The 19,533-nt window shown below is 48.6% G+C and overlaps 1 protein-coding gene across 1 annotated transcript in view; it reads left to right on the top strand.

Annotated features, from left to right (window-relative positions):
- The window catches only part of PTGFRN (prostaglandin F2 receptor inhibitor), an 83,414-nt gene extending 71,218 nt beyond the window's left edge, over positions 1–12,196 (top strand). Inside the window, exons 7-9 of the mRNA XM_025453400.3 lie at positions 2,032–2,136; positions 6,890–7,195; positions 8,685–12,196. Coding sequence (XP_025309185.1) covers positions 2,032–2,136; positions 6,890–7,195; positions 8,685–8,851 — 578 coding nt within the window. The 3' untranslated portion in view covers positions 8,852–12,196. The remainder of the gene's footprint in view (positions 1–2,031; positions 2,137–6,889; positions 7,196–8,684) is intronic.
- The last annotated feature ends 7,337 nt before the right edge of the window (positions 12,197–19,533 follow it).

Genomic DNA, 19,533 nt, shown 5'->3' on the forward strand with positions numbered 1-19,533 from the left:
TTTCTTACCATGAAATTTCTAGTCAGAGAAAAAAACGTCCTCATTGCTCACCTTGGTTGCTACTAACCTGTACTCCCAAGTGGCCAGGTATGGAAGTGCCCCCCAGGCATGAACACCGAGCCAAGGCGGAGCCACTGGCTTGATCCTGTCCCACCTCGCTGCAATAAACAGAGCAAATCCAAGGTGGTCAGGACCTGTGGGAACCATGGCTGGGAGAGGAGTTGATCAAAGGGCAGGCTGCTCACAAGTAGGTCAGGTTTCCTCGTCCTCTCTGCTCTCATCCCTTTCCCTATGCCCTGTGACCACCATTCTGTTACATTCTCCCCTACTCCCGGAGTCGATGCCCTTCTGCTGCTCTCTGGTTAATCTGAACTCTCACCGCCACCTGCTCAGGGCTGCCCCGCCTCCCTGGGTTGCTGGGTCCTGCACCTGCCTGTTACCTTTTTCCCAGCAGAACACCAACTATTCCAGGACTTGGCATGAGGAAAGCAGTCCGAGGAGTTTGTCTTCCACTCATGGTGAAGTGAAAATACAGCTTTTTTTAGCTCTTTGCCTCATTGGTTTGTGTGACCTTTACACACTTCTCAGTCATTTCTTTTGGATGTTAAAGCACTTTTTCCTTTTTGGTGATCTGATTTAAAAGTAGTAACACTTGTGTTCTTAGCTTCTGATGAGTTTCAGAATCAGTGTCCAGGGCTGTCTCTTTTTGCTTCCCAGGAAAGCCAGGGAAATCCCACGGCACTGGTGTTCTGGAACCTTCTTTAGGTTTGCCTGTTCTTATTAGAATAAGGTAAATATCAGGCTCTTAGGATCAGATGGGCTTAAAGCTGTGTAACACTGTCACCTAAAACTGAAGAGTAAAGGGTTTTAAAAAAAAAAATGCAGTACATTGCCCCTCTCTCTAAGAAGGGGATAGGAGCCAGATTCCTTCCATGTAAAGCATACTTTTTTTTTTTTATTCAAAACTCACTTATTTATGCCTCGTAATCAAATAGCATAATAATTGTACCTACAGTCAAATGCATCCAACTGACTCTGTGGTAAATATTATTAAATGCTAGCACTAAATTATCTCCATGTGTTTAGTCTTTATACTTCATATTTTGTAGCCATTTTTATGCTTACAACTCAGAACCTTGGCACATCTTTGCCTTGCACAGTTTGGGTAGACACATCTTTTGGCCTCTGGAAGAAGGAAAGAATCTTTCAAAGCAAACTGAATATTAAGGGGGTGTTCTCAGGAAGGTGTGTGAAACCAATCCTGTCTGGGTAGTGTTTTGAAGCAATACCCGTGTGCTGCCTCGGTTTCCCCTGACAGACTGGAGCCATGCCTCTGGTGCTCCCATTGTCCCCTATGGAGTGTCGTCATTGTAGGCATGTCTGTCAGCTGACAGCGTTGCAGCCTCCTAATGGCAGAGCCCCTGTCCCCAGCACAGCGAGGCCACTCACTCCATCGGGCCCAGAGTGGGACTATTTCAGTCCTGTTCCCTCTGATCTCCCACCACCTCTGTCAGAAAGTGAACCACGTAGAACCAGAAGCCACCTGGGCTGCATCAGGATAGTAGGTGGGGGTGGCCTTCAAAGGGGACATCAGAGAAGAGGGAAAGGAAAAGCCAGAAGCAAAAGTAATTTTTTTTAAGATTTTATTTATTTATTCATGAGAGACCCAGAGAGAAAAGCAGAGACACAGGCAGAGGGAGAAGCAGGCTCCATGCAGGGAGCCCAATGTGGGACTCGATCCCAGGACCCCATGATCATGACCTGAGCCACAGGCAGATGCTCAACCACCGAGCCACCGGTGTCCTGCAAAAGTAGTCCTGTAGCAAGAGTTCTGTTGTGGTTGTAATTAAAGAGGATGCTTATTTGGATGGCCTGATGCACGTGTCTGAGGAGGAGAATAGCAACCTGAGAGCACCACCCAGCCCAGTTCCAGGGAAGATGGGCCACACGCGGATGCCCATTTGAGTGCCAGGAATGGAATATAAACAACAGCCTGAGTGGGAATAATGCGGTGCTCTCACTCTCTTCCAGGGCCTATATTTAACGCCTCCGTGCATTCGGACACACCGTCAGTCATCCGGGGAGATCTGATCAGATTGTTTTGTATCATCACTGTTGAAGGAGCACTGGATCCAGGTATTTCATCTTCTCTCCTTCCCCTACCCCGTGCTGCTTTCTTTTTTCTTTTTTAATTTAATTTTATTGTTTTTTAAATATTTTATTTATTTCTGAGAGAGACACAGAGAGAGAGAGAGAGAGAGAGAAAGAGGGGCAAAGGGAGAAGCAGTCTCCATGCAGGGAGCCTGATGCGGGACTCGATCCTGGGTCTCTAGGATCATGCTCTGAGCTGAAGGCAGTGCTAAACCACTGAGCCACCCGGGCTGCCCTATTTTTTTTTTAAGATTGATTGATTGATTGATTCATTCATTCATTCATTCATTCATTCGAGACACACAGAGAGAGAGAGGCAGAGACACAGGCAGAGGGAGAAGCAGGCTCCATGCAGGGAGCCCGATGCAGGACTTGATCCCAGGACTCCAGGATCATGCCCTGAGCTGAAGGCAGGCATTAAACCACTGAGCCACCCAGGGATCCCCCCCTTGTTGCTTTCTATAAATGCATCTCATGTCACCATGACACAGACGTGGAGGTCAGGGCTTGGGCTGCGTGAATCCCCAAACTGCCTCACTCTGTACTGGGTACTCAGGGGGAGCTTAAGAAATACTGTTAATGGATGCATCCATCTGTTGGATGATTTGGAAACACATCCAGACCTTGGGCTCGGAATTGCCAAGGTGGTCGGTGGGCCACTTCCAGGGCCGATTCAAGCTCAAGCTGGTTTAAAACCTGCTGGCAGAGTCCCACTCCTTTACTTTGTCTTTGATGCATTTATTCACGCAGATGATTTATTGAGCTGCTTCTGTTAGCAGGTACTGGGAATAGGGAAAGGATGAAAACAGTCCACGTCTGTCGTCATGGAGCTTGTGGCCGGGTTAAGGAGACAGACAAGAAAGCAGTCCTCTTATATACAGTATCAGGTAGTGTTACCTCTGTGATTAGGCACAGAGTGGAGTAAACAGGTAGCAAGTGACCAGGCGGTGCTGTCATAGTTTAAGTTCCTGGGAAATCTTTATATACCAATTTCTTTTTTTTTTTTTTAATTTTTTTAAATGTTTATTTATTTATGATAGTCACAGAGAGAGAAAGAGAGAGAGGCAGAGACACAGGCAGAGGGAGAAGCAGGCTCCATGCACCGGAAGCCCGATGTGGGATTCGATCCCGGGTCTCCAGGATCGCGCCCTGGGCCAAAGGCAGGCGCCAAACCCCTGCGCCACCCAGGGATCCCTATATACCAATTTCTTTGCAAAAAAAATATGTGTTGCCAACTGGATGCCGTAGAGCCGTGGGCCATCAGTTTTACGCTTTTGCTTCAGTGACCAGATAGTGTCCCTGCCTCACTCTTAGACCCTCGGGGTTTAAAACAACTGAAAGCACATAAGGTGTCTGTTGCCGAGTGTGACTGTACCCACCACCACGTTCTTCTAATGAGACTGGAGAACCTTCTTCACTGCCTGGGGGGCCGCTCTGTCCTTGGGCAGCTTTGTATCACCCGCCCCATCACAAGCAGAGCCATGGCCTCTCTGTTATTGGCCCCTTGAAAAGGCCAAATTGTACAAGACTCAGAGTTCTGTGGAGACCACTGGACCTGCAGTTCCGGGGTGGAATCTGGAAGCAGGTTCGCCTTCTGTAGTAAGGGCAGGTCATAAGCAAAGCGTGGAGGGCCTGCAGTGGAACCGGAGTGGACAGCATGAGCAGGGGCCTGGGCAGAGCTTGTGTTGAGCGGAGGCTGAGCTGGCTACCAGCTGAGATCCAGCTCCTCCAGGACCTCTGGTCGAGGGTGCAGGTGGTAACTAGTTCAGGGTCAGCAGTTGTTTTCTGGAAAGGGCCCTGGGAGGAAGTATTTTTGGCCTTGTGGGCCAGATGGTCTCTGCAGCAACTACTCAGCTCTGTCGCAGTAGTGTAAAAGCAGCCGTACACAGCATGTGAGCAAATGGGCTCCACCCTGTTCCAGGGAAGCTTTGCTTACAAAAACAGGTGGTGGGCTGGATTTGGCCTGTGGGCTGTAGGCCACTGACCCCTGGACTAGCTCACGGATACCAAATTGGCTCTCACAGGGAACCTGGACCTGGTTGAGCTGCAGAGGTAGGAAAAAGAAGTATTGGCAGAAGATGGAAGAAAAGGAAAAGAATCCATCCAGTTGGTTGGCTGTGTTCTCAAGGGCACAGGGTGGGGAGCCTCAGTTCTGAGTAAGCCGAGGTGCAGAGGATCAGGGACACAGAGAGGGATTCAGAAGGGAAAACGAAAGTGAAAGTGGAGAGGAAACAGGCAGGGATTCCCGTCCAGAACGTTACCATGTTTACAGTTGAAGCTCATGTAAGCTGTATACACAACTTATTTAAATGTTCTTTCTCAGGAAAAAAAAAAAAAAAAGAAGAAAGAAATGTTCTTTCTCAGCAAATTAATGGGTCAGCATGTGTGCCCTTCATGTAAAAGTCTTTTTCCTCCAGTGTAATTACAGAAGCTATAGGTGGCTGTTATCATGCAGATCACAGTTTTCCAGAACTTTGCACTGTTGGACTGTGTGGGTGGAAGATTCTGAGTAATTAAGCACACACTGTAATTTAGTATTTCCTCACTCATCTGATGGGCTGTGAAGGAATTTTCTTTTGGAAAGGACATACCGTCTGAGTGGGCCAAGCACCCAGGCAGGCACTTCTGTGCCAGGACGGGAGGGACAGGGCAGGTCAGTGTCTTAGGTCAGGTTCTTGAGATGCAAAGCCTGAGACCAGCGTGCAAGTGACTAATTAAGGGTGTGCTTCCAGGGAGCAAGGGAGTCAAGACAGAGCAGGGAAAGAAGCCAGGCAACGATGTGAATTCAGAACAAGTCTAACTATCCACCACCACTGCCGGGAAGCTCTGGGGCGTGGGTGGTACCACAGAGTAAAGGGACTGGCCTTCTAGATCCCTGCCATTGGTGAGTCACCACCCATAGGCTGAATGATATGGGAGCAAGGGTGTTTTTGAACCTTCAGGAGGCGGCTTCCATCAGCTGAAGCCTATCCTCCGGAAGAGGGTACAGGGGTGAGAATGTTAGCAGCCCACACCATCAGCAGCTGGCCAGGGCGGGCCCGAAGAGGCTCCGCTACAGGCAGTGAGGCCCTCCCTGTTAGCAGCATCCATTCCTAGACTGTGTATGTCGTAGTGTGGAGTCAGGACGTTCATTGTGGGCAGGTCATGAGCACCTACTATGTGCCAGGCAGGTGCTATTCTAAATTTCATTGCATGAAATTGCAGTATTCATTTTACAGCTGAGGAAACTGAGGCACTGAGCATTAAGTCACTCCTCCAGGCCACATGGCTAGCAAGTACCGGTGCTGGGAGTCTAGTGCTGTAGCCTGGCCCTACAGGCTGTCCACAGCTCCATGAGGCACGGCCAGACTGGGGCTAGATTCTACTCCCAAGTAACTTTTTGCCTCCAGTAACAACCCAGCGCCTGCAGGTCACAACAGCACTGAGCTGGAGTTTTCGATGAGCATACAATCGGGGTCTAGGGACCCACTCTGCTCCCGCACCCTGAGGGTGGGAGGGCGTTGACAGCACTCCCTCTGCCCCCGGGAAGCCACGCTTCTTGGTCAGAGGTGACCCGTAACACTGGCAACCATCAGATTTTCTGCTCAAGGGTCACAGTGGGCCCACAGGCAGGGAAAGAAGGTACTTTGAGCCTTAGAGTGGCGAGCTGTCATCCTGTAGGTGGGATCGAGGTTTGCATGGGCCCTTGACATTTCCAAGTGAGTTGGGAAGGAAACATCATTGTATAATTTTATAGAAAGTCTTGCTTTTCATTTTGTTCATGTTCCTTTTTAGTACATAAGCAGGTATGATTTGCCTTCAGACAAAGGTTATTAGTATATTTTCATTAAATGAGTAGATGTTACTTTTTATTTAATGAAAATGGTGCTATTTAATGTTTATAAAGAAAGCCTTGTCAAGTGCATGGAAAATAAAAAGTATTTGTGGCCATATAGTCCTTCCTGGCCTGCTGGGTGTGCCCCAGGCCTGCCACAGCTGGTGTCACTAGGGACTTGCCAGAAGAAGCCAGGGGCTTATGACCTATACTCTTATCTTTACGTTCTGTGAGAGTTACCACTTGTGCCAGAGTCATCTTTTTTTCCTGTGCCCACATTAATTTATTCAAGGCCCTGAGAACCTTAATTTTGCAGAGTGCCTTGAGATTCAGCAGCGTCCTCTCTGGGACTGTTCACCTGTTTTCCACTTTCTCAGCTGGACATGTCTTTCCTGTTGTTTTGGACTTCAGCACATCTGTAGGGGAAAAACCACAGCGAACATTGAAACCTAACCTCCTTATAACTCGATTTTGTATGGTTCCCCTTGAGGTACCCTTTGTCCTAGACTATGTTAGCGTCCTCCTGGTCTTGGGCTCTTCTGCTTGAAACATCAGAGGGCCCTGCTTTGGGAGGCAGAGCCTGAAGTGTTGCCGCCTGCCAGCTCTGTGTCCCGTGTCCCCTGCGGGGGATGGTTTTGGGCATTCCATGGGCTGGGTGGTGGCGGCGGCACAGTTGAGAGGGTGGACTGTGGAGCTGCACTCCCTGGGTGAAGCTGTGTGCGCTGCTCCTGGCCCTGTGACCTCGAACAGGGTAGGCAGGGCACGTGGTAGTACCTTCATTGTGGGGTTGGGAGGAATCTGAGAGATTAAGGCATGGGGGGCAGCTGCTGGCCCCTGGAGAGGTGCATGCGTGTTAGCCATAGGTGGGATTTCTGCCCGTTGCACTGACCCAGGCTTTCGGCCTGGTCTGCAATCAATCCACAGATGACATGGCCTTTGACGTGTCCTGGTTTGCCGTGCACTCCTTCGGTCTGGACAAGGCTCCTGTCCTCCTATCATCCCTGGATCGAAAGGGCATCGTGACCACAGCCGAGAGAGACTGGAAGAGTGAGCTCAGCCTGGAGCGTGTGAGCGTGTTAGAATTCTTGCTGCAGGTGCATGGCTCTGAGGACCAGGACTTTGGCAACTACTACTGCTCTGTGACTCCGTGGGTAAAGTCCCCGACAGGCTCCTGGCAGAAGGAGGCAGAGATCTACTCCAAGCCCATCTTCGTGACTGTGAAGATGGATGGTAAGAATGACATGCTGTTTGAGTGTCTGTGCCATGCTGCTACTGATGGATTCAGGTTGCTACCATTTGAGGAATGTGCCACAGCACAGCCTGCTCGCTCTAGACCTGGCCTGGGCCTGTACCCAGAAGGAGCGCAAACAGGCCTCCCCAGGTATGATGTCCAGTGCTGGAGCCACCACCAGGGAATGATTCTCAAGACTCCCTGGAAAGATTTTTGATGCTTTCTGCAAATCCTGTGCAAACCCATGTTCCTTGGTATGGGGTCAGCATGGACTGCTAGGCAGAGGCAGAGAACGTCATCAAGAGAATGGGCTCTGGTCCCCCCAGAGAGCAGTGAGTGGGCTCCTGCCACTCCCGCCCCGCTCTTGGTTTTGCTTCTTGAGAAGGGAGGCTACACCTGGTGTCATTAGCATGGAGGGGGATCTTTCAGGAACCTGGGGATAGGAATGGGGCTCTCTGCTTTGTTAGCTCACGCTGACCACCAGAGTCATTCTAACTAGGTGCTCAGAGGGTCCCCTCCCCACCCGCCTGTTCCCCAAGCATCCCAGAGTGGGGGCAGTTGTTCCTTGACTAATGAGAAATATGTCTTCTCTGCAAAAAGCTTCAGAATAAATGAGAATGGGGAGATTCCATGGAGAGAATAAAAGCCCCAGTACCTCTGAGGATCAGGAGAGCCTTTGAGTGTGTTTCCCTGTTGAGATGTCAGTTTGGAGGAGACTGGAATGGGAACCCAGCTTGTCCACAGATGACTTAGCCTTGTGATCCTTTGTTTCCTCTCTCATGCAGTGGGGTAACAGTCTCTCATAGGGCTGTTTTGAAAGGTGAGCCACATTAAATGTCAGGCACCAGCCAGCATGCCAGCCACCGCCCAAGGAGAACTGGTGCTTCTGGGAGAAGGGATTTGGGATTTGAATGTGTGCAATCTGTGTAGTGTTTGTGCATTCCTGACACTTCGTCATTTATACCCTATTTGCATCTTAGAAGTTCCTTGCTTGAAGTAGCTCCATATGAAAACCCAGATTTCCCATACAAGGGAGCGATTATTCACTTTGCTAGATAATTTACTACAGTGTTACTTAAAATAGCTCCCCTCAACACACTTCAGTTATTTGATGCACAGAATTGATTTATGAACAGTTTTTTTTTTTTTTTAAGGATGCATCTGCTGTCGAACGCACGGTGCCCTTATACTGACTTTTAAAGATCCATTTCCTGCCAAAACCCTAAAAAGCAAGCCAACACTCGCAGACATCAAATGAAATCCTTTTTCCTTTTTTTTTTTGTTTTCTCCCCCACGGATCGGGGTCCGGTGTCATCTGCTCACTTTGTGGACGGCTCAGAGGGCTCCTGTCTCTAGCACCGCACTAGGTGCTAGATACAGCCTGAGCCCGAGCTGCCCCCTGGGGGAGACAAGATGGGATGTGGAGGTGAGGCTAGGCGGTGGGCTTCCCGAGGCCTAACCTGGCATCCCTCTGTCGCTCCCTCCCAGTGCTGAACGCCTTCAAGTACCCGCTGCTGATCGGCGTGGGCCTGTCCACTGTCATCGGGCTCCTGTCCTGCCTCATCGGGTACTGCAGCTCCCACTGGTGCTGCAAGAAGGAGGTGCAGGAGACGAGGCGCGAGCGCCGCCGGCTCATGTCCATGGAGATGGACTAGGACCACAGCGGGGGGAGCGGCCACCGAGGCGGCGCAGGAGCGGTATGGGCAGGAAGAGGACAGCAAGCTTTTCATGCGAAGTGTGTGACACTAAAACCCAGTCCTCTCTAATCTCAGGTGGGACCTGGCGCTCTCTCTCCTCTGCATGTCCAGTCCTGAGCGCGGACACGTTTACCAGCACATGGCTCTTCTTCCCACGGCACTTTCTGGTAGAACAATCACGTGTGTGTCTTCCCAGCTGCGGCTTTTTAATGGTTACCCTTTGTCTAATTTTTTTCTCCTACCGGTTTATAGATCTCTGACCTGTGTGCGTTAGTATGTTTGGTTTTGAGGGGTTGCGGGGAGGGAGGATGATGGCTCTCAGAGTTCTTGGTCTTGGGGAGGTGGGGAGAGCAGAGCTGCCTGTCGGGAGTGCCGCCGGCTGCAACCCCCTGGCCTGCATAGACCTGTGCTGAAGGCTAAACTGGTGGCTTTGACCACCCTACCCATCCCCGTATTTTCAGGGGTTTAGACCACATTTGAAATCTAAACTTGCAGTATCTAACTTCTTACTGAGCCCAAAGGCTTTTTTTTTTTTTTTCTTTTTTTGCTACTTTGCCCCCTTTCCATTTCTTTTATATTTGCTTTTATGTGAGTGTGCTGACATGGCCCTGGAATCTAGAATTTGGCTCTCCACCAAGCACCTTATCTTGCCACCTTAGCCTTAAGAATGAACATGAATATGAAGAAAAATACACCGCCTTCTCTGTCCAGGGCAGTAAAGAGGGCCTCAGGGAGGAGGAGACTGGGGACAAGGGAAGGAGTGGGCCCTCCCTCCAGTGGTGCTGAGGTCATGGGGCCCCAGGGAAAGCAGACACAAGGGGGTCCTAGGAGCTAAATGTCCGTAGTTCACGCGAGCTGCAGAGAGGCTGTGGCTCCCGGGGATGGCATCTGGAGGACAAAGCCACCTCGTCCCCATCCCTTGCCCTCGGTGAGTGGCAGAGGCTTTGGCCACCGGGGACTGGCGGCGGCACCTGCAGACGCCCCACGTCCTTCACGGGCTGCGCGGGCTCCGTCTCCTGAAGGCTTGCTGCTGCTTGCGAGACTGCCTGACTTCACAGAATCAGAAATTGCCTGGATGAAGACCATGCATTTTCCGTGACCTTTTCAGCCCTTCAGGTCTTTGTAAGATCCCCTGCAGGGGGTTAGTGAGAAAGGGTATGCTTTGTGGTATGTTTGCTTTCCTGTTAGGAACACGAAGGAAACCAGCAATTTACCTGCCGTGTGAACAGCCTACAAAGTAGATCTGAGAGCAATCCATTCTGCCCAATTGCTCATACCCGGAGTAGGACGCGGACCAAAAGAGATCCTCTGCTCCCCAAGGCATGTGCCCCTGCATAGCACTGGCCTTTCGGAAGCATCCCAGTGGGGTTTTCTGAGGCTCACTGGTGACTCATGCCCTGCATTGCAATCCTCTGCGCTTTTATCCCGGCTCTGACGGATCTAACACTGCTCTGTCTTCCGAAGGGAAAAAAGATTCATTTGTTTTGAGCAATAAAGTCATACAAAATGATGGCCATTCATGTGCGGCTCTTTGTCATAATGGGCCGGACGAGCCACACTCCCCCACCCCTGGCTCGCCATCGTCCCCTCCACCTCCCTTGCTTGTGCTGCCCGCTTGTCACCGAGTCTCCCCCCACACACACACTCAATCTCTGTGCCCCGGGGAGGGGCAGATTGCCACCCAGCTTCCCCTTTGTGTCCCACCCACCTAGGGGGACCACTTGTGGTAGACACTGCACTAACAGTAGCAGCACAGATGCGCTTCAGGCCCCATGTCTGCCCCACCAGAGCGCGGGTGACCAGAGGAAGACGAGGAGGCCTGGAGAACACTAGATTTGGGTCTTTCCTACCAGTCCTTTCTTATCCATGCTGTTTCAGAGGAGGTGGGTCACAGGTGATTATATTTACAGGAAGGAAACTGAGAACATATATATAGGTGCTATGTTAGTGACACCAGTGCCCTTTGAACCCACACAGTTAATCGCTTTTTAATGAAAATTCAGGATTGTCGTAGTGTGTGCAGGCCCTTCTTGGTAAGAGGAGAGGGTACTTAGCTGTGGGTGTGACCAGGTGGCCCTGGGTATGACATAAAACCATGGATGGATCACACCGGACACTTGGCAGTAAGAAGAGTAACGTGTGCTCACATGCTGTACCTTCTCCTTGCAAACTGCCACTGTAGCTCAAGACTAGGGAGGTTCAGGCACTGACCCCGACCCCAGCCTCTGATCATTGGGCCAAATTCCAAGTCGCCTTGGGCCTTGTATGGAGGAGGAAGAAATCCCAGGGTCTTCTACCAGGGACCACAATCCTCCCAGAGACCAAAACTGGCCTGGGATGTGTGTCCTTTTAAAAGTGTGAGATGCACTCTTTTGCTGTACCAAATAGGGCTCCCCACAAAGTGCTCTTCCGGGAGGGGTTCCCGCCAGAAGCACTGGTATGAATGGAAGAAGCAGCTAGCCACAGTTCACACAGATGAAATTGCACTTCTTAGTGAAAAAGAAACTTTATAAAAAGTTTGGGTTTTTTTTTTTTCCTAATTATAAAAATATCCCCAGAAAGAGCCTGAGCAATGTTCAGACAGAAGCCTCGAAATTACTTTAAATTGTTTACTTTGTAATGTTTACATGCATACACTTTTCACTTTTTAAAAAAAGAAAAAAAATGCAAACTCTGACTTTTTAACAACTTTTCAGATTTTTCATGGGACGGTGGAACTCTGACTCACCAACTGGATTTACATCTTAATTTAGAAATGTATTTATTTGTGTGTTTCCCTCCCTACCCATGTGGTTTTCCCCTAAGATCCTGGCAAAGGATGCCCCCTCCTGCCCAGACCCTTGTCTGTTTTCCCCGGTGGCTCTTGCTTCTTGCTTTGCAGACTGCCTGCAGCCATGATTTTGTCACTGACATCTGTGAGCCAAAGACTGAGCCTTTTTTGGCAGGAATATTAAGCAATACTACACAACTTGCTACTTTCAGAGAACTTTTTTTTTTAGCTTCACCGATGACAACAGAGGAAGAAGGGGACTAGGATTTTGGGTAAGTTCTCCTCTGTTGTTTGACCAAATTCTCAGTGATAAATAGTTGTGCGCAGATCACTAGGAGAAAAAAGTTTGACTTTGTCTTTCTTAGCGTGGCACATAAGGATCTGCCGATTTCACATAGGCAGAGAAAGGGTCTTGTGTATTTTTGTCCATCTCTGATGTTATATGAACTAATTGTATTGTTTTATACTGTGACCACAAATATTATGCAATGCACCATTTGTTTTTTATTTCATTAAAGGAAGTTTAATTTAAATTGAAGTTGTGTGAGCAACTTGATCTTGGTCTCTGTACCCTTTCATTTCCTCTGCATGAGGGACTGCAGCTGAATTCCAGGTGCATCTCTAGCACCTTCCGGTCTCTCTGAATACTGTGATAGTGCTGGATATTTTCACTAAAGACAAAAGAAGTGGATTTAGCAGGATCAGTACCGGGTCCCCGCCGAGTGGAAAGCGGAGGCCAGGGTCCTGTTGCCTAGTAGGGCTTCCTAGTTCTTTGGTGAATATTCTCATGACCTTATGGGTCCCTCGTCGTGAAAGGGGGAAGCTAGGTGTTGTTCCTCTCTGTGGATGAGGAAACAAACATGAGGTTCTATGACCCTATCGTGACTGGAACACAGCGGCTCTTCTGACTCATGACCCTGTCTGAAGCCAAACAGGTCCAGAGAGTACCAACTCCTGTGATAGAAAAGCAGTGTTCCTCTCCCAGCTGCTGGCTTCCGGAGAAGCCCAGATGGACAGGAGGGAACAGTGAGAGCCCCAATTCCCTGCTGGTCTCCCTTCTCCACCCCCTACCAGCAGCACCCTGTCCCCCGGCACTGCCACTCTGCCCCCTGTGAACCCCGGCTTGTGCCCCGGGCAGGGAGCATCTGTCACTGTGAGGTCTTCAGGGGCCAGGTCTGTGTCCTGTTTATTCACCTTGCCTGGAGGTTGGCGATTCTGGACACAGAGAAGGTGCATGCAGTTTAGAAATGCACAGTGAATGCTCTCCTGTGGGCACACCCATCGCCGCGAGCTTCTGGGTGAACTGGAAGGATTCTGCTCACTTCAGAATGTGACAGTCAGAGCTGGGTTTGAGCAGGCCTCTGCTGACTACTGAAACTGTCCCTCCTCAGTTTATGTGAAAAACAAGTCAGAAATTTGCTTATACACCTACTGGGTGCCCAGGCATTGTGCTGGTTAGTGCAGGGACCTTGCCACTCACTTGTTTCTGCAGGCTGTGGCACATACTGTTCGCTTGCCTGGAAACCTCTCCTACCTGCCTGGCTTGTACCTCTGTTTCAGGGCCCAGGAAGCATTTTTGTTTTGCCCTTCTAGGCTGGGGAAGGTCCCCTGACAAATGCTCTGGAAGCCTGAAAGCATGAGATCGGGGACCATTCACTGCTCTGCACCCCCTGCCCCAGGGGGCTAATTATGGGAATAGCTAGCACTGGGATTATTACAATGTGCCATGCCCCAGGTTCAGTGCCTCAAGTCATCCCAAGGTGGCTACAGCAAAAGCTCTCTTAACTGCTCTCCATGTAACTAGGTCTTCCAGAAAGAAGCTACTCATTTCCTCTGGCCCATAGACCAGTGTGTGTGGTGCCCTGTTTTTTAAAACACGGGTTTTGTCATTATTCGGTAATAACAGGGACAGCGGAACAAGAGATGACTGCCATTGAAATGATAGTGCATTGTCCCAAATCCCAAGAGGAGGGGGCATGCCCTGCCACAGTCTGGGAGGCCACACCAGAAAGGCAAGAGCCCATCAGAAGGCAGAGGGAGGGAGAAGCCTGGACAGCAGCCTCTAAGGTGGTTTTCAAGGGAAGGAACAGGCAAGTCATGGTCCACAGGCTTCAGGATGATTCTTTGGATAATTCCAGTGGGCTCTGGGGTACAGGAGCTATCCCTAGTCACCTGGTCCTGGGGTGAGTAGGGCAGGGGACAGTGGTCCTGGGTGTGAGCACCGATGGAGAAGGTGGCAGGGACGTGGGGCCTGGATCGGTGGCTCTGTGCATGGAAGGCATGCTCTCAGTGAATCAGTCCCTCCCTCTAGGAAGTGGCTGGCTCCTGCAGGGGCAGTCTTCAGGATCCATGAGGCCCTACCATAGCAAAGCCTTAAAAGACAGGAAAGAACGACATGATCAATACACTGGCCTCACAGGGCTTGTAGACTGCTCAGGCACCGGAGCCCCACCTATTGAGGGGCGTTCTCCTGAGTGTGCCATCTGATCTGTGTGTTCGCCACCAGTACCACTTCCTGTGATTTCATAAATTTGGGCCACGGTATGTAAACCAACGAAATGTGAATGCCAAGGAAGGAGCTGTCGGGATTATGAGGTGATGATGCCTGGGCATTTTTCCGGGCGACAGTGCTGCTCACACCCAGAATTTAGACACTTAGCTAAGGACTTGAGTTTAGGAATCCTGCCATAAGTTCCTGCTTTGCTTTTCCCTGGGTACCATTTACAGTAACCACTTGGGGTCAAGCCCTAGAAAAGTTAGTGACCTCTACCCCAGGCTCCTTAAAGGTAATAGGTGCTTGCCACTCTGCTCTCTGTCTCCTGCTCACTTGTGACCTGGTGTGGAGGGCAACCCTTACCCCAGCTCATTGCCCTCACCCCTGCTGAGGGGATGTGTGAGTAACAAGTCTCTTTTAGACAAGGTATGATAGGTCTGGTTTATGCAGGGAAGGGACAGGAAGCTCCAGACAGCAGATTCCTTACCTAAAGGAAAGAGTTTGGATTTGATCTAGACATTTCTGGGGAGCCACTGAAACATTTGAATCAGGAGAATGAATGGCTGCGTTGACATGTTCAGTCACTCTGGGCTTATGTCCAGAGATTGGTGAGCAAGTCTGTTAGTTGAGGTGAGAATACGCTGTGTAAGATCCATAGGAATCTTTCTCCAGTTCTCGACTACACCTGACATTTTCTGTGAGTTGATTAACAGCTCTAATTATCTCAGATGATGGAGTTCCTCCTGTTACAGCTCCCATTTTCAGAGATAAGGAGATTAGAACCGACATTAATTTGCCCAAATGAAGCAAGATTTGAACCCAGACCTTTCTGACTCCAAAGTCTGTATATTAGTGCCCCCCCCTTACCTGCAGAGGACCCCAGAGGAGGCCTGAAACCCCGGATAGGACCAGACCCTATATTTACTATGTTTTTTTCCTATATGTTCCTATGCAGTTTTAGCTTATAAAAATTAGGCACAGTGAGAGGTTAACAATGATAACTAATAAAATAAAACAATTTAAACAATATGCAATAATAAAATTAGCAAAGGTTCTCTCTCTCTCTCTCTCTCTCTCAATATTTTACTGTCCTGTACTCACCCTTCCTGTGATGACGTGAGATGGTACCACACCTACGCAATGAGGTGAAGCACTGTGAATGCTGTTAACATCGTGACTTAGCATTAGGCTACTCTTGACCTCATGATGACATGACAGGAAGATCACCTACTTCCAAAAGGCCATGGTTGACTGCACAAAGTGAAGCTGTGGGGAAGGGGAGACCACTGTACATGCTCTAAATCAGTACACCAGCCACAGTGCCTGTACATTTTAGGCATTCAGCAAGTATTTGTTGAATAGATAGAAAGATGAGTAAGCACTGGACCCCATCATTATGAAATTTATGGTCTTGGAGGAGAGGGAGGCACATAAATAATTCATGTTATCACATAAAAATTATACAATTTGCAAGCCTAGATTTTAAATTCCTTAAATAAATAGGCGTTTACCAGGGAGGGAGGGGACAAGGCTCTAAGCAGAAGGGATAGCATTTGCACAGTTAAGGTTGGAAATGATGGTAAAGCACAGCAAAAGTACAAGTGGTTCCATGTCTAAAGGGTGAGGTGGTGGGAGAGTTTGCCAGGGCCAGCTCATAAAGGTTGAGTCAACAAGTTTGGACTTGATCTAGGAATTTCTGGGGAGCCACTGAAACATTTGAATCAGGAGAATCCATGGCTGTGTTGACATGTTAGATCATCCCGGTAGCAGGAAGCAGGGTGTGCAGGCAAGGCCGGAAGAGGAATTGAACCACGTTAGGCCAGCAGAAGAATTGAGGCCCTCAGTAGTAACAGCAAAAGGTAGGATGAGTCCATAGAAGATTTGAGGAAGAACTGATGGGACTTTATAAGTGGATGTGGAGTGTGGAGGTCAAGCATGGGTCTGGGTGGTCATTGGTGCATCCCACCACGATGGACACCACCAATGAAAGAGAAGACAAGGATTTCAGCATCGGACTCCAATTTGCATTTCCCGGAGGACTTTCAAGTGCAGATGCTCTACACCCACTAGGTGGTTAGTGTGGCACTTAAGGGAGAAGGTGGGGTTGTAGTATATCTGTGATTGTCAGCATACAGGTGGGGCATGAGAGCAGCATGAAGAGCAAAGGGCTGATGAGAGCCCAGGAAAAGACCAGGGGTCAGTGATGGGCTGAAAGGAGGATCCAGTAAGAAGGGGCCCAGGGTGCTGAGGAAAGATCCTGGACAGAGTGCAATCAGAGGAGGAGGGAAAGAGTTCTAAGCAGGTTTGCCAGTGGGTGCACATACCTGGTGCCACAAAAGACCAAGCGGAGGGAAGAACTGAGCAGTGTCTACTATTGTGACATCTGGGGGGGATGTTTGTGTGCAGCCAAGCCAGGTTGCAGTGGGCTGAAGTGATAGTGAGTTAGGAAATTAAACAGAACACAGGACACTGGGAAACCACCAGAAATTTGAAGAGAGGAGCAAAGACAAGGTAGTTGGGAACTAGGGTGAAAATGTGGCCATTTAGTAGGGTGGGAGGCACCTGAGCTTCTCTATGGGCATCTGTATCTAAGGGAATAGGAGGAACCCAAGACCCAGGCAAAGCCAGCCTCCTGTCTCTCCTCCTCCCTTTTTCCTCTCCTTGGGACTTCATCTCTACCTGCAACATGGGGCTTGACCTCAAAACCCTGAGATCAAGAGTCACATGCTCTTTCAACTGAGTCAGCCAGGTGCCCCCCACTCCTTTTTTTAAAAGTCAGAGCTGGCTCTCACTTAATCCCTGATAGGAAATTTAAGGACTAGCCCTTGCCAAGGGAGTAGCTAAGCAGATGGCCTAGGAATCCCTTACTTTCTGTTGCTTTTTCTCTTCTGCTACCACCCCCTATTTCCCCATCTTCTTCCCCCAAGCCCGCCCCCACCCAACACGCTGGCTTTTGCCTCTGCCCACAGAAGCCCAGTTGAGGCTTTTCCCCGCAGATAGGAGGTGCCATGCACCTTGAAAAGCTCTTCAGCCTAGATTAATTGGCAGCTTCCAGTGGAACCGGGCAAGTGGGAAGAGACCTAGGTATCATTCTCCAGCTTGGGGCCAGGTCGCAGCTGGGCCTGCTCAGGACCGGTTTCTTCCTCTGTTTCACGAGGGTGTTGACTGAGGTCACTGTGATCCCTTCCTGTGGGGTCACTACATGATGTTCCAAGAATGTAGGTCAGTTCCCGGGTTTCTTATATCTTGGCCAGTTTAACACTTGCCAAGGTGAGGGTGGAGTGACCCTCAATTTAACCTGAATTGTAAGAGCTCAAACAGAATCATGACTAGCTTCCTGCTGATCCCTTGGGGTTTTTCTTTTCCATCCTCCAGTCACACACACTATCCCACACACATTCTGCCTTCTGAAATCATGAATGGCAAGCTAGAAGATACAATGGAAAGAGTATGATCATCTCACACCTGTTACAATGGCTAAACCAACAACACAAGAAACAACAGATGTTGGTGAAGATGTGGAGAAAGGGGAACCCTCTTGCACTGTTGGTGGGAATGCAAACTGGTGCAGTTGCTGTGGAGAACAGTATAGAGGTTCCTCAAAAAGGTAAAAACAGAATTTGCAACACAGTCTAGTAATTCTACTACTGGGTATTTACCCCAAGAATATGAAAACACTAGTTCAAAAAGATCTATGCACTCCTGTTTATTGCAGCATTATTTACAATAGCCAGATTATGGAAGCAGCCCAAGTGCCCATCTATCCATCGACAGATGAATGGGTATATATATATATATACACACGCACCACACAATATTACTCAGCCATAAAGAAAAGTCTTGCCATTTGCAACCGCATGGATGGCTTTAGAGGGTATAATCCTCAGCAAAATAAATCAGAGGAAGACAAATACCATAAGATTGCACTTGTGTGGAATTTAAGAAACAAAATAAAGGAGGGAAAAGAGACAAACCAAGAAACAGATCCTTAACTCTTAAGTAGGTGTTTGGGGGATCTGGTATGATTCAAATCATATGACACTGATGATCACCAAAGGGGAGGTGGTTGGGGGATTGGATTAAATAGGTGATGATGGAGATTAAGGAGTGCGCTTGTCATGGTAAGCACTGGGTGATGTATAGAATTACTGAATTGCTATATTATATACCTGAAATTAATATTAACACTTGTATGTTAACTATACTGGAATTTAGAATTAAAAACAAAACAAAACAAAAGACACTGAACCAAGAGGAAGAAGGCAGCCATTTCCTAGCCATACCGCCTTGGCCAGGTCAGTTGATTCCTCTGAGCCTGTTTCCTCATCTGTAAAATGGGATTCGTAATACCTGTCACATGGTGATGTGAGCCCTTCCATAAAACCATGTATGTGAAAGTGTCTTGTATGGAGCCTGACAGGTAAAAAGTCCCTGATGAAATAGTTTGGGGCCTGCATGCTTCAGACAGGAGGCCACAGTACCCGAGATTTCTGTGATTTTGTGGAATATTTGTGCATGTCAAATCTGAAAATAACAACAACAACAAAAACCACTTCTTTTTATTAATCTTCCAGGAACTGGAAAATAATTTTTTTCCGTTAGTACATTCCTGTGTTGCTTTGTCTGTTCCTGGCTCTCTCTCTCCGTCTGACTCAGGAAGTGCGTTTTTACATTCTTTTCGGCTGATACAATTACAGTGCAGTGATTCCCAAGGTAATAGAACAACACTCTCTCTGGCTTTATCTTTCTTCTTTTTTCCCCCTTGACAACAGAAAGCTGCTTTTTTTTCCTTCCCTCCAGAAAAGAAGCGACATCACTCTGTCAATGTTAATTCTGCAGAAATGGAGCCACTAAAATAGAAAGAGGGGAAAAATTGGCAATAGCTAGAAATGAGAAGTTGTATAGCATTTATTTGGTGGAATGTATTTCAGGAATACCGATACTATGAATTATTGGCAATGATCATCTCCGTGGTCAATGCTCATTTCTAAAATAATTCTCTTTTCAGTGCATGCAGCAGCACATTGGCTTCATCGGTAGCTCTAGTCCTTTTTGCCCTGTAACTTTGCTGTTCCCCTCACTAAAAAGATGGAGCCTCTTAACCCGTCTCTTGCATTTGGACTTGGTCATGTGACTTGCTTTGATCTATGGGATGTTAGCACCATGATAAAAGTAGAAGCTTTAAAAAGTGCTGTTGTGTTTCTACTAGTTCTTTTGGACTCCTAACCTCATCATGAAAACCAGCTTGGGCTAGCCCATTAGAAGGGACAGCCAAGGCTGTTCTAGACCATCCAGCTGGGATAGGTGACTCACAAGTCTGTGAACAAAAATAGATGTTGACTGTTGCAAGCCATCAAAGTGTTGTGGTTTGTTCTA

The sequence above is a fragment of the Canis lupus genome, chromosome 17 (assembly GCF_003254725.2).
Source record: "Canis lupus dingo isolate Sandy chromosome 17, ASM325472v2, whole genome shotgun sequence".
NCBI lineage: Eukaryota > Metazoa > Chordata > Mammalia > Carnivora > Canidae > Canis > Canis lupus.